Here is a 15,287-nt window from a genome sequence, read left to right as displayed (position 1 = left end):
CAAACCCCCTTACCTCCCACCCCCAGTTAGTGGAAAACTTATGTCAATTATTCTTGGGTTCCCCTCTTCTGCTTCAAGATGAGATAGAATTCAAGGGTTTTATTCAGGGCCAAGCCAAGGGCTTCTGGTTGTTGAGTCATTTGTCTACTCTGGTTACTTGTGGGTGTTCACTGACTCTGCTCACACAGTTCCTTCAGGTCTGAGTTCTCTGCTCTTCCAGATTTCTTTTAAAACATGGGAAATCTTTATGAGGGGTGCTTATGAGCCAGTCTGTTTAGACACAAGGGCAGGCTTTACTCTTTGGAGCTTTGCTGCTTCTGTTGTGTGCTGTGGAGTTACCAGAAATGTAGAGCTTGGTTTCCCAAATAGACTTTTCTCTATGCTGCCTGTTCTATGGACTCTACCTTCTCTGGGATGCCTCTCAAAGGCACTTTTATGTTTCACTTCTTTTCAGGGAATTTAGCACAGTTTTTTTTTTCTCTTAAACTTCAGACTTTATGTGTAAACTCTATGCATAGGTATGACTGAATATTTTTTTTAAACTGTATTCATAATTTCCTCTAAAATGGCTTTCCAAAGCTGGCATCTAAAGAGCTCTATCATCTTCTCAACTCAAAAGAGCCTTAGGATCATCTTTGACTCCCCCTTTTTCTTCTTCTTTCTTAGTAAATGAAATTACTGGCTTCAAAACGGCTTTTTTTTTCTCTTCCCACTGCTAATCTGTTGATTCTGGAAGTTATCATTGCACACTAGAACCTACTGTAATAGCTTCTTGATTTGTCTCCATGCTAGTTTTCTGCTACCCAAACCATCCTTTATACCATCACAAGGTAAATAAACCTATTACTATCCATTTCCAAAATACTTCATAGCTCCTAATTGTTTCCCAGTTGAGGTGAGATGATCTGGCTTGTTATTTATGATCCTGAAAGATTTGAACCCTCCATTCTCTTGCCTGCATTCCTTCTAGACTCTCCTCAACCTCTTTCTTAAATTATTCTCTTTAGTAAAAATTTTACTCTGCTCATGTATCTCATTACTTGCACTTGTAATACTGCACGAACGAGAATATTCTCTTCCCAGCCTACTTACCAGCTGTACTTCTCTAAACTGTCCTAACAGTTATTCCCTAATTCTTTGAAGAGATCACTTTGTGCAGGCTTTTGATAATCTTTCTATTATTGTCTAGAATTACAAATTATAAATTTATTGTGATTTACTTTTCATGTTTTCTTTCCCTAAATAGACTGTGGACTTCTCTTTTTTTAATTTTTATTTTATTTTTTTAACATCTTTATTGGAGTATAATTACTTTAAAATGGTGTTACTTCCTGCTGTATAACAAAGTGAATCGGCTTTACATATACATATATCCCCATATCTCCTCCCTCTTGTGTCTCCCTCCCACTCTCCCTATCCAACCCCTCTAGGTGGACACAGAGCACTGAGCTGATCTCCCTGTGCTATGTGGCTGCTTCCCACTAGCTATCTATTTTACATTTGGTAGTGTATATGTGTCCATGCCACTCTCTCACTTTGTCCCAGCTTACCCTTCCCCCTCCCCATGTCCTCTAGTCCCTTCTCTACATCTGCATCTTTATTCCTATCTTGCCCCTAGGTTCTTCAGAACCATTTTGTGTTGTTTTTTAGATTCCATATATATGCATTAGCATATGGTATTTGTTTTCCTCTTTCTGACTTACTTCACTCTGTTTGACAGCCTCTAGTTCCATCCGCCTCACTACAAATAACTCAATTTCGTTTCTTTTTATGGCTGAGTAATATTCCATTGTATACGTGTGCCACATCTTCTTTATCTATTCATCTGTCGATGGACACTTAGGTTGCTTCCATGTCCTGGATATTGTAAATAGAGCTGCAATGAACATTGTGGTACATGACTCTTTTTGAATTATGGTTTTCTAAGGGTACATGCCCAGTAGTGGGATTGCTGGGTCGTATGGTAATTCTATTTTTAGTTTTTTAAGGAAACTCCACACTGTTCTCCATAGTGGCTGTATCAATCTACATTCCCACCAACAGTGCAAGAGGGTTCCTTTTTCTCCACACCCTCGCCAGCATTTATTGTTTGGAGATTTTTTTGATGATGGCCATTCTGAGCAGTGTGAGATGATACCTCATTGTAGTTTTGATTTGCATTTCTCTAATGATTAATGATGTTGAGCATCCTTTCATGTGTTTGTTGGCAATATGTATATCTTCTCTGGAGAAATGTCTATTTAGGTCTTCTGCCCATTTTTGGATTGGGCTGTTTGTTTTTTTGGATATTGAGCTACATGAGCTGCTTATAAATTTGGGAGGTTAATCCTTTGTCAGTTGCTTCATTTGCAAATATTTTCTCCCATTCTGAGGGTTGTCTTTTCATCTTGTTTATGGTTTCCTTTGCTGTGCAAAAGCTTTTAAGTTTCATTAGGTCCCATGTGTTTATTCTTGTTTTTATTTCCATTACTCTAGGAGGTAGGTCAAAAAGGATCTTGCTGTGATTTATGTCATAGACTGTTCTGCCTATGTTTTCCTCTAAGGAATAGTGTCTGGCCTTACATTTAGGTCTTTGATCCATTTTGAGCTTTTTTTTGTGTATGGTGTTAGGGAGTGTTCTAATTTCATTCCTTTACATGTAGCTGTCCAGTTTTCCCAGCACCACTTACTGAAGAGACAGTCTTTTCTCCACTGTATATTCTTGCCACCTTTATCAAAGATAAGGTGACCATATGTGCGTAGGTTTACCTCTGGGCTTTCTATCCTGTTCCGTTGATCTATATTTCTGTTTTTGGGCCAGTACCATACTGTCTTGATTACTGTAGCTTTGTAGTATAGTCTGAAGTCAGGGAGCCTGATTCCTCCAGCTCCGTTTTTCTTTCTCAAGATTGCTTTGGCTATTCGGGGTCTCTTGTGTTTCCATACAAACTGTGAGATTTTTTGTTCTAGTTCAGTGAAAAATGCCAGTGGTAGTTTGATAGGGATTTCATTGAATCTGTAGATTGCTTTGGGTAGTAGAGTCATTTTCACAATGTTGATTCTTCCAGTTCAAGAACATGGTATACCTCTCCATCTGTTTGTATCATCTTTAATTTCTTTCATCAGTGTCTTATAATTTTCTGCATACAGGTCTTTTGTCTCCTTAGGTAGGTCTATTCCTAGATATTTTACTCTTTTTGTTGCAATGGTAAATCGGAGTGTTTTCTTAATTTCACTTTCAGATTTTTCATCATTAGTGTATAGGAATGCAAGAGATTTCTGTGCATTAATTTTGTATCCTGCTACTTTACCAAATTCATTTATTAGCTCCAGTAGTTTTCTGGTAGCATCTTTAGGATTCTCTATGTATCGTATCATGTCACGTGTAAACAGTGACAGCTTTACTTCTTGTTTTCCAATTTGGATTCCTTTTATTTCTTTTTCTTCTCTGATTGCTGTGGCTAAAACTTCCAAAACTATGTTGAATAAGAGTGGTGAGAGTGGGCAACCTTGTCTTGTTCCTGATCTTAGTGGAAATGCTTTCAGTTTTTCACCATTGAGGATGATGTTGGCTGTGCATTTGTCATATATGGCCTTTATTATGTTGAGGTAAGTTCCCTTTATGCCTACTTTCTGGAGGGTTTTTATCATAAATGGGTGTTGAATTTTGTCAAAAGCTCTCTCTGCATCTATTGAGATGATCATATGGTTTATATCCTTCTATTTGTTAATATGGTGTATCACATTAATTGATTTGTGTATATTGAAGAATCCTTTATTCCTGGGATAAACCCCACTTGATCATGGTGTATGATCCTTTTCATGTGCTGTTGGATTCTGTTTGCTAGTATTTTGTTGAGGATTTTTGCATCTATGTTCACCCATGATATTGGCCTGCAGTTTTCTTTCTTTGTGACATCTTTGTCTGGTTTTGGTATCAGGGTGATGGTAGCCTCGTAGATTGAGTTTGGGAGTGTTCCTCCCTCTGCTATATTTTGGAAGAGTTTGAGAAGGATAGGTGTTAGCTCTTCTCTAAATGTTTGATAGAATTCGCCTGTGAAGCCATCTGGTCCTGGGCTTTTGTTTGTTGGAAGATTTTGAATCACAGTTTCAATTTCAGTGCTTGTCATTGGTCTGTTCATATTTTCTATTTCTTCCTCGTTCAGTCTCAGAACAAAGGGAAATCACATAAATTATAATACAACTGAACGTAGTTAATTTTGTTTTCCTATTTGGTCTACATGCACCACCTGGTGGTAAAGTAGTGCATTTCAAGTGTTTGTGGTGTGTGTGTGTGTGTGTGTGTGTGCGCGTGTGTGTGTATGTGTGTGTTGGGGGTGTTAATATGGGAAAGAGAATTTTAATATGTATTCCTAAATATTGTTTTAGGTGAACAATGCAATTATTTTCCAACAAATATCTAATAAAACACTAGAACGCTACTACATACATGTTAGAACAGGAAATAAAGGGGAGAATAACTCATGTTGGGAAGCAAAGTAGCGTTCTCTTATTTACATGAGCTATACCTCTTAAAATTCCATCCCTAAATTAACATTTATTTATTGCATTAATGTTCTTATTAAGGGCAAGAGTCAAACATTGATAACCAATATAAAACCATATAAATTATTTTTTAATTTTTAAGAATAATAATTTTAAAAGTATGTATCCTCTTCCTTATCTTAGTAGTTAGTGTAAGTAACAAGTCACAGAATTTTAAAACTACAAGGCACAACAGAATCATCTAGACCAATTTTACAAATGCAACAGCTGAGATTCAGAAACGTCAAGTGACTTGCCCAGGTCATACTGGTAATTAGTGGCCCAACTCAAATAAGAATGTTGTTATTCTTACTTTCAGTCTAGTAACATAAGATATAAAATTATATTCATATGCAATGCTGAAATATCTCTGTATGAAGAGATATACCCTTAACTCAGTTATATAGTTCTTGAAGACAGTAAGATGTGAATTAATACGCATTAGTAGTTTCATTCTAACATTCTGAACACAAAGGAGTAACAGTAGAAATGCATGTATCATAAAGCTATGTAAAAGATTTTAAATTAAAAAAATCCCTTTTATATACATGTTCCAAGAAATATTTTCAACTTATATACAACTGCTATGTTATAAGACAATCTAAAAAATTCCCTTTCCCCTTCTAACTGCTTCAGAGTCAGAGATTTGTTTCTACAAAGTAGGTACCCAGTTGTAGGTCTGAGCATAAACCATGTTCATAGCTCCCTCTCATGACCATTGAATGAATACTATACAAGCCTCCTTTAGTCTCACTGTTGTATTCAACTAACAGCTCACTGGTTAAGTTTTAATTGCTTCCAATGAGGTCAGCAAAGGTATTTATCGAAAAGCCCTGAATAAAAGGCTCCACACACACACACACAAGCTCACACGCGCTCACATACACAGAGAAAATCCTCTTGCCTGTTGATTTATGGAAACAATTATGATTCTGCTGGAGAATTTCTCAGTTGAGAAATAGTTTGTAGCTACAGTAGAGAGGCTCAAGTTGCACAGGGCAGACAACAGACATGGAATTCTTGTGTATCCAGCTGTTATCAACAGAACAAGTAAGTGACTGTTATTTGTCTTTAAAAATAATGCTGAATATTTGTGAGTAGTTTATCTCTTTTTCTGGTTTTAGTACTGAGGGGAAAAGTAAAGTTACCAGATTTTTGAGCTGTGAGATTATCTATAGTAATTCTGCTGTAGAACTTACATAAAGATAAGGTTGAAATTCTCCAGAGCAATCCTGACATTTAACTTGAGAAATGTGGGCAGTTCGGGAGAAAATAAGAAACAAACCACAAACGTAAAAGAATATAATAAAGAAACATAGGGAAAAACATTTATATTTTGTTAATAGTAATTTTAGAACTTAATTTAAACCAACAGCTCTAATTGCAGGATGTTTCTTACCAAGTACGAACTGGAATGAATGGTACAATCATATTCTGATTTGTCTCTACTAATGCATAACTTTTGTAAATCTACATACAGAGTGGTAAAGACATTGACATCCTCTGTGAAAGCTGTTTTAAATGTACCTTCACAGTATGAATTACACAGTATGTTATAATAGTATTTACACACTGAAATTTATACATATAACTTTTCATCTTCCTCTCTCTCCTCCCTCCCCATTCTTAATCTCTCATTGCAAACAGAAGTCAAGTAGCAAACAGCAACGCAGCAACTGAGCTTATTACAACCTGTTTTTATAAGGATATACTGACAGAGAGTTATTTAAGGAGGAATTCTATATTGTTATCAGGAACTAAAAGGATAAGGCTAACAACTTGGAGAGTGCAACTACTCTTTCTTAAATCAATCTACAGTTCACAGATAGGACGAGGTCAATGACCTAGGAACAACAATCAACTCAAGATTTAATTTTCATTATGTTATTCATGAACACCCGGGGCACTATACTATAATGCGCAAATGGATACTGACATGGATCCTGCCAAGTTTGCTCTACAGATCATGCTTCCACATTATCTGTCTAGTGGGCACTATATCTTTAGCTTGCAATGACATGACTCCAGAGCAAATGGCTACAAATGTGAACTGTTCCAGCCCTGAGCGACATACAAGAAGTTACGATTACATGGAAGGAGGGGATATAAGAGTGAGAAGACTCTTCTGTCGAACACAGTGGTATCTGAGGATTGATAAACGAGGCAAAGTCAAAGGGACCCAAGAGATGAAGAATAATTACAGTAAGTAATGTTTTTTATTTACAACACAGCTTATGAACCTTAACAATCTGTGAAAGGATCAATTTTCAAGTGACATGTTTTCTCAGTTTCCTTTTTTTTTTGAAAAAAATTAAATATAACTTTCTATTGGCTCTAAATCAGGATAGTTAAACTATGTTCCTAAAACTATCTCCTGGAGTAGGGCAAATCTACTAATACTATAGTTGGAGCTGATCACTCAAGCCAATTTGAAAATATATTCTCCATGTCCTAAGCTCAAAATGCTCATATGTTAAGCAAAATGTAAATGCTAGTATTCATACTGAAATGTGATTTATTGTCTTCTAGCAAAAGTCATTAGGAACTCTAATAGAGTACTCAGGAAATGCTCACCAAAAATGACTTACCATTAGTTTGAGAAACAGATAATTTTTAAAAATAATTTGATTTCCCTTGAAAATATATTTCCATGGTGTGAAATACTGAAAATATGCATTCAGTGACTTGTGCAATTGTGTATAGTTTTAAAACAGAAGGGAATCTGTGGTATCCTCATCTGTTCATATCATAAAGAGCTTGTATTTGATTGCTTAATTATTTACCTAGGCACAAAAATAGGTTCCTTCTAACATTTTCTTTATCTAAATATTCTGTGCCATAAAAGTTCCATGTTACCTTAAGAGAAATGTGAATGTGAAGTAGGAAATAAAAGTGAGTTGGAAGAGATGTTAATTCCATGAGTTAAATGTAAATAATTACATTTTCCTCAAGAATCAGTTATTCTTTTCATGTTGATATGTCAGGGTTGGATTTATCATTTAGCAGTTATGATTAATAACCAATTTCAAAAGTATTAAGTTTTATGTGGTAAAATATCAATATATACCTAACATATACATTAAGAATTTAAAATCACTGAGTGGAAGGAAATTTTGTTTGTATTACTAGTACTTGAACAATGTTATTATCATATCATTTTATAATATTATGTACGTTAAAGTCAATTGAAAAAGAATGCATGGGGTGATGGTGTAAACATTTGCCTAGCACAGTGCTAGGATTATAGTGAGTATTTAAAACTTTTGCTGCTTGTTTAGTAAATGGCTTTTAGGCTTCCAAACTAATGAACCAATATGGGAATATGGGGAATTACATTTCCAATATGAAAATGAGAGAATCCACTTTTTAAACTATAATTGATATAGAATGTTAAGGCCATTTAAATGGATTGCTAACAGTATGGTTTTATTATTACCTCTATTAATAATGTTAATGTGCTAGTTCTAGAATATTGTTCTGATTATACTGAAGTTTAGGTAAGGAAATAACTACTTGGAGGAAAGTTTTGTGGATAGCTACTTCTCTGTGAGCAACAGAATTTGGCTCACATCAATAAATAAATTTATTTAAAAGTTATTGAGATTTATAATGGATAACAGAACTTGGTGGAGAAAACAGAGCCCAGGTGGAAATTATGACAGATAGGTCCAATCCCTGCCTATGAATGACTTTGGAACAATTTCTCACTTTTTCCAATTCTCATTTTTTTTTTTAATCTACAGATGATCTCCAATATACCTTCTAGTTCTTACAGTCTATTTTATTCTAAACCTCAGAATATATAACATAAATGTGAACAATCTAAGTACTCATATAATTACCATAAACATTGAATGAGATGAAAGTGAATGTTATCTCAATGATAAGTTGAGCTGTCAGAACTAATTTCAAATTGTAATAATAAGGTTACTGAACCTAAACACTATAGAATTCTTCCATATGCTAATTCCTTTTGAATGCTTTTACCAAGTAATGAAAAAGTGAAAAATTAGATGTAAAATCCAGTGAAAGTGAATAATATTCATAATTATTTGGGATCAATTGGAATATCTATGATTGGAATGCATTCAGATATATATGTTTTATTTTATATTAAAATTTCTTGAAACCATGAAACTCAGGTATGTTAAAACATACACAAAATGCTGACGTTTTTTATAGTTTGAAACACAATTTAGCATTGACCTTGAGTAACCATAAAGCCAATTTGGTAGACAATTTCTATTCTAACTCTAATTCTACAGTAAAAAAAGAAAGGAAGAAAAAGGGAGGAAGGAAAGAAGGAAGGAAGGAAGGAAGGAAGGAAGGAAGGAAAGAAAGTCATTTTATATCATTATAAATTAGAATGTCACGATACCAATGTACTAAAAGACATGATATAAAATATGTAAATAATCTTCACTTCTATAAGCTTTTCCATAGACTGTATACCTAGTCTATATACTTTCTTGATATGATAAATTCTCCTGGAAAGGGAAATTTACATCGGGATCATTTCAGTAGCTCCAAAATTGTTGTCAAGTTGTGCTATCCTATTGAAGAAGAAGCCTGTCAGGCTTCTCCATAACGAGGGGCTAATCACTGTTGTTTATAGGAAATCCTAAGGCACTCCATTGAAAAATATATGGAGAATAACATAGAACAGAATTCTGATAGTCATTTCCTATTATTCAATTTTAAAATTGAATGCCTCATACATAAAACATGCAAATTGTCACATGTGAAGTTGAAGCTACTGTATCCAGGTACAAATAAATCCAGGTACAAAGAAAGTGCTCAACAGAATTTTAAAAAGTCAAAGAAAACAAAAAAATTGAAATTATAAAACTTGTAGATTGTTTACATTCCTCAATCCTTAATTGAATTGATGAACAAATGAACAAAAGATGTTTCCTTCCTATTTTCATTAAGATGAGAAAGTAAAAGGCAATTGGATTGTCTACTACATTGAAACTCAGCAGAGGTCAGAAAGTGGTAAAGGTTAAGATTAAACTTTGAATTTCATTTTCAGTGTTCTGATGCCTTAAATTCGTTCACTGGTTGTTAAATATCCTTCTTTGGAGGCCTTTTAAGATGGTATAGATTTAAATGTCTTAGATGATAAAAATTTGCATGAAAAGTTAGATGCCAGTGACCTGAAACAGTTTTTCTCTGGGTTACCATACAAAAGCCCCCAGTCCATTCTCATGGCTTTGCTTTGAATGAAAGGAAAGTGACCTGAAGATGTTAATGGATCTTGAAGGACTGCTTACTTCACCAGCAGAAGCACTGCCCACTCATAGGAATGTGGCTTATAAGATATTGCTAAGATAATGGACTGGAGTAGGTAGGTGAGGTGAAAAACCTGGGTGTATAACTCTCCTTCCAGAAGGTGTTGATCTGGGGCAGGCGAATGGAGGGCCTGGAGGAAGAGAACAGGAGTGATAAGGAGGTGGATATGACGGCTCATGTCTCACATCTTTAGGGAATTAAAAAATTACTTGAGCTACCTTGGGTTGTAAGGGTCTCACTTCAGTCTTAAGTATAGTGTTGTCTTGTGAAAATTTTAAATCTAGTCAAGAATGAGTCAATGTCAGAGAAAATGCACCAAGTAACCCAACAGAAACAAGACTTGTATTAGTAGCCATATAAGCAAGACCTGACTATGTAAAAGTAGGAATTCATAAGAGGCCAAGAGATGCTGAACTGCATTTCTGACTCTGGAGGGGAGAGAAGCTATCACTGGAGAACGGGTCATGAGATCGCACGTTATTCTTACTCCGGAGGCAAGAAAGCCTCTCCTCTCAACTTGTTCTCTGGTGGCACCACATTTAGCCTTTTAGTAGGTTTCTAAGTGATGAAACTAGAACTTAACCTGAACTAATAAAAAGAATAATAAAAGCATAAAATGCCCCTTCAAAATGAAATAAATATCCACATTCTCTGCAGAGGAGAACATTAATAATATCATGAAAGGAATGGCAATGGATGGTCAATACTTCCACTGCTGTTGTCAGAGTTTCTCCCCTTGGGGACTAAGGCCAGAGGGTGAATTTAGATAATTGGACCAGGCAACGCATCAGCAGACAGAGGCAATCACTCCTCACCTGACACAAATAACACTGCTATTTAAGCTGGAAGTTGAGGTGGTGAGTGAGAGACAGCAGCAGTGCACTGGGCAAGCAACAACTGCCCTGAGAGACACATGTGGACTCTGAAAACTCAGTCCCTCAGGATGATTTTCTTGCTTTTGGCATCCAATTACTAAAAAGTTTTTTGGTTCCAATTCCTTTTGAGAGGAAATCCTTAATTGCCATAAGCCATTGATTCAAGAAAAAGTATGCCTCACTTGTTATTATTAAGCATTGTAAGTTCCATAGCAAGAAAAGGGTTAGCCATTCTGAAAACTGGCCAATGATTTGGCAATATTGTCTTTTGGATTGTTAGACTGTGACTGGATATGGCCTAACAATTGGCAAAAAGCAAATAAACACACTGCTGTTGGATCTGATTTGACCACAAAATCTTCAGTGACTCAACTGTCAACAATTCTTTGGATAAGCTCCTGCTCAACAAGAATCTCTCCTAGTAGCTAACAAATACACATATCACCTCTAAATACAAAGATAGCAAACTTGCTTATTCTCCAAAGAGTTCTTAGCAAGTTATCTAAAAGAACAATAATTCACGCCATCAAAATAAAAAATAAGAAAACCATGACAATCACATCTCTAAAAAAAATAGACAAAGAGGAACATATCTATGGAACTGAACCAAAATCATAGAATTACTGACAAAATGGAATCCTGTAGAACTGGTGACCTTACTCTCTTCTTTAAGTTGTCAAGGCTGTAAATTATGGAACATTTGGAAATACTAGCAATTTGGAAATAGCTAGATTTGGAAATATTAGCTAGTCTTTGAAAACTTTAATGTTAAGAATAATTTTTCATTTTATGGTCTTCCTCTTTTTTTAGGCTAACACCAGTGCCTGGCACTTATTAAGTGCTAGTAACAACTTATTGCCACAGGTGCATCTCTTATTTATTTTATAAATTGTCATCTGAACTGGCCATCACTTTCATTTCTATATTAATCCAGAGCATCTGATCATGTATTTAACCTTGTGACTTAGTTGTTTTACAACTCTTCAGCCTATAGTTTTAGAGCTTTCAGAGATGCAAGTGAATTGAAGAGGATGCAAGAAGCCAGCTTTTAGATATATGGAAGGGGTTCCTTTTCTAGACTTTTCTATTTCTCAGCCTTGGCTAAATATTGTAATCAGCTGCAAAACTTTAAAAAATACTGATACCAGGTTCCACCCACAAAGATCCTCATTAAATGTATTTGGGGTGCAGCCTGGGCATCAGGAATTTTAAAAGCTCCCCAGATAATTCTGACATGGCTGGCTCCAAAGCTGAGCCTGAGGGGATCACATTAGATTACTGGGGAAACCACAGATCAGTTTAATCAGAATCTTGCGAAGGCAGGAAGGACCCAGGCATCAGTGTTTGTTTAAAGCTCTCCAGTGAGTCTAATGGGCAGCTAAGGCTGAAAACCACTACTTAATGAGACAAGGCTTCTAATTCAGCAGGATTCCCTTGGGTGTCCTGGGAATGTTTTGGAACCTTTAGAGGGCTCCTGAGTTAACCTCTACCCTGGGGGATTTTGAAATGGGCTTATCAGGAATGAATCTCTGAATTATGCATCAAGGAAATTCTTCTGGGTCCATTCAACCTTTCTGACAAATCTTAATGGCTCCAACATTTGGTGAACTGGCTTGGAAATGCACGTGATAACAGCTCTGCAGCTACTATTTAAGAAGGCATCTTCCATGAATGAATTCATTGCTGGGGAAAAATAGGACTGGTGCCACAGTTTCAAAATGACAGGCAGGTCTGACTCTCTTCTGACACTTTCAAGTGGTGCTGCAGCAGGGAACCTGGAGAACAGGCATCAATGCTAGCTTACAAGGCACTTAAATGAGCCACTTATGATTATGAACCCAGATGCCCCAAATTAGAGTTTCACCTCCTATGACCACCTCATGAAACCAGTGATTTAAAGAGACAAACTCCAGTCTAGAAAATCCAACAGGGAAGAAACCATAAGCCTAGAGGGTCTATCCAGATTAGTGAAAGACTACGAACCTAGCAGTTTGTAAATTGGGGATTAAGGCAAAGCTTTCTTTCTTTTCTAAAGATTCCAGCTTTCTTCGTCTGTATCAAAGAATTTATGGTAGCAGAGTAACTTCTTTTTCATCACTACTGGAATACAATATTTTTCTATGTTTTAATTTCACATATGGCACATAGAAGAAGAGGCAAGAATTGTGTATATCTAAGGAATACTGAGAAAAATTAATATTAAATGAAAAGAGCTTCCATATGAATTCCTCCTTTTCCTAAACCGTATCCAATCTTTCTTTTAAAATTTATTGAGGTATGATTGACATATAAAAAGCTGTACTTACTTAATGTATAAAACTTGATGAATTCAGAGATAAGAATACATCACTATATTCTATGCCATAAACGTACCTATCACTTCCAAAAGTTTCCTCCTGCCCTTTTATATTAATTACTATTATTATTATTTGTGATAAAAGTACTTAACATAAGGTCTATCGTCTTAGAAAATATTTAAGTATACAATATTGTAAACTATGGACACTACACTGTACAGTATATCTCTTGGATTTATTCACCTTGCAAAACTGAAACTTAGTATCCTTTGACTAATATCTCCTTGTTTCCCCCACCCTCCAGCCCCTAGCAACCATTATTCTATTCTGCTTCCATAAGAGAAAACTAATTTTTATTTTATTTTAACATCTTTAAAACTAATATTTTAGATTCTTCCTGTAAGTTGTATCATGTAGTATTTGCCTTTCTGTATTTAGCCTATTTCACTTAACATAATGTCCTCCTGGTTCATATCCAATCTTTCTGCAAGCAAAATAGGTTGGAAAATAAAACTGTCTGCCTTTCACATGGTTCTGAAAACCACATTAAAGAATCACTGAACATTTGACTGTTTCTTGACCAAGATTCGCATCTGTATTTGAGATGATATCTGCACCTGACTTAGGTAGAGAAGCCATACCAAATTTACTAACAAAGAAAACGTCATTAAAGTTATTCAGCTAGTTGGGTTTGTGTAATAATATATAAAGACAAAGGGATTAGGGTGCAGAAGGAGAGAGAAGAATTATCCAATATCCATGTCCAGGTAGAACTTGCCTTTTAGGCAGACAACGTCCTTCTCAGAGAAAAAAAGTTCAATGTATATTGGGGAGAATTGTCTCTAGAGATTCTTCAGTTGCTCCAGTCAACTTTCCTGCAGAAGAATGTAATCACTTCTACTGGTGTGGCCACAAGTACTTGATAGGGCCATTGGCTAGTGTCCTAAGAATAAAAAGGAAGAAAATATCTTTTGTCTGTGAACAGGAGAGAAAAAGGTGAGAGATGAAAGGAAAAAAGAACTTTATATAAAAATTAATGAATTTTGTATTTTAAGTTTAGGGAGGACTTAAATATAAAAGATTCTCATAAAATACAGCTCTACTAAACTTTTAAAAAACTGAAGTAGTCGATGTACAATAGTCCACTAACTTTTTGATGCCCTTACGGAATAAAGGAAATTGAATGCAATGGATTGATAATATAGTAGACGAAGGATTTCTGAGGTGGAAACAAACAAAAACAAAATAGTGTACAGAGGGGTTGAAATGATAATAGATTATTGCATACGTTACTCATATAGGAGGTTTGAAAACTTGTGCTTTTAGCTATAATAATCTTTGCTTATTTATCCAGACTATTCTGAAACTGAGTTTATTTTTTCTGATTAATATGAGAAAGGAGAAATGAGGCATATTTCAACATCCTTAAATAGCATATTTATCAAGTTCCATTAAAAGCTACTGTAATATTTTCCATTTCATCTGCCTATTTGAACTTCACATGTAATTGTAGATAATGCTGAGAAAATGATTTGAGATCAGATTCAGAATCACCTCAGCCTGCCTCAGATTTTTCTTACAGTAGCAATTACAAACTTTGTTTCTTAGAACACTAGTGTCCTTTGAGATATTAATGGTGTTTCCTGCAGCACAGTTTCTGTGGCTCATTGGAAAATATTAGGCTAAATAAAGCTGAACAAGTTTTTTTCACAGCAGAAAATTCTCCAAGCCTATACTACACTAGTATGAATTGCAAAACTCTAGGAGAAGACTATATATGGTTTCCCAAAATTATCTGACAGCAGAGTATACCCTCCACCTCCACTACCCTCCCTACTCTCATCCCTGATTTGGATAAAACATTTAAATTTCTAAATGGAAACTAGGGAGCTATTGCCTAGGGAATCTATCTTTGGTGTAGTGAAGAACGAAAACCAAGCTTCCACTCTGTTGTTAGGTCCAAATAAAAAGGCTATAAAAATGGACTTGAACCAATGTTTTAAGAGTGACCTTGAACCAAAAATGTGTGCCAAAGTCAGGAGCCTGCATATAATTTTGGACTATTAGGGTAGTATTTTGGGTATAAATGCTGTACTGAAATCCAGAGATTTGCAGTGAGATTTAAGCCTAGTTTGAAGCTCCTTCTGACTTCTGAGAAGCTTTAAAGAACCTTCTCCTAATCTGAAATGATGCCCAACAGCTATCATTTGAGCAATCTAGAAACTGACAAAAACATTTCTGATGCAGTAATCTAAAAATATTTTAGCATTCCAACATGATTGAAGAATTCTTATCTTAT

The 15,287-nt window shown here is 35.4% G+C and overlaps 2 protein-coding genes across 2 annotated transcripts in view; one reads left to right on the top strand and one right to left on the bottom strand.

The window, feature by feature from the left end:
• The window catches only part of FAM227B (family with sequence similarity 227 member B), a gene marked incomplete at its 3' end in the record, with an annotated part of 241,992 nt that overhangs the window by 77,790 nt on the left and 148,915 nt on the right, over window positions 1-15,287 (bottom strand).
• Window positions 5,124-15,287, top strand: part of FGF7 (fibroblast growth factor 7) — a 62,753-nt gene continuing 52,589 nt past the window's right edge. Inside the window, exons 1-2 of the mRNA XM_082620107.1 lie at window positions 5,124-5,574; window positions 6,172-6,726. Of these exons, the coding sequence (XP_082476233.1) occupies window positions 6,441-6,726 (286 nt within the window). The 5' untranslated portion in view covers window positions 5,124-5,574; window positions 6,172-6,440. The remainder of the gene's footprint in view (window positions 5,575-6,171; window positions 6,727-15,287) is intronic.

The sequence above is a fragment of the Mesoplodon mirus genome, assembly GCF_964341445.2.
Source record: "Mesoplodon mirus genome assembly, chromosome: 4".
Lineage (NCBI taxonomy): Eukaryota > Metazoa > Chordata > Mammalia > Artiodactyla > Ziphiidae > Mesoplodon > Mesoplodon mirus.
Note: the sequence above shows the minus strand (reverse complement) of the source record. Positions and strands in the feature narration are given on the sequence as shown.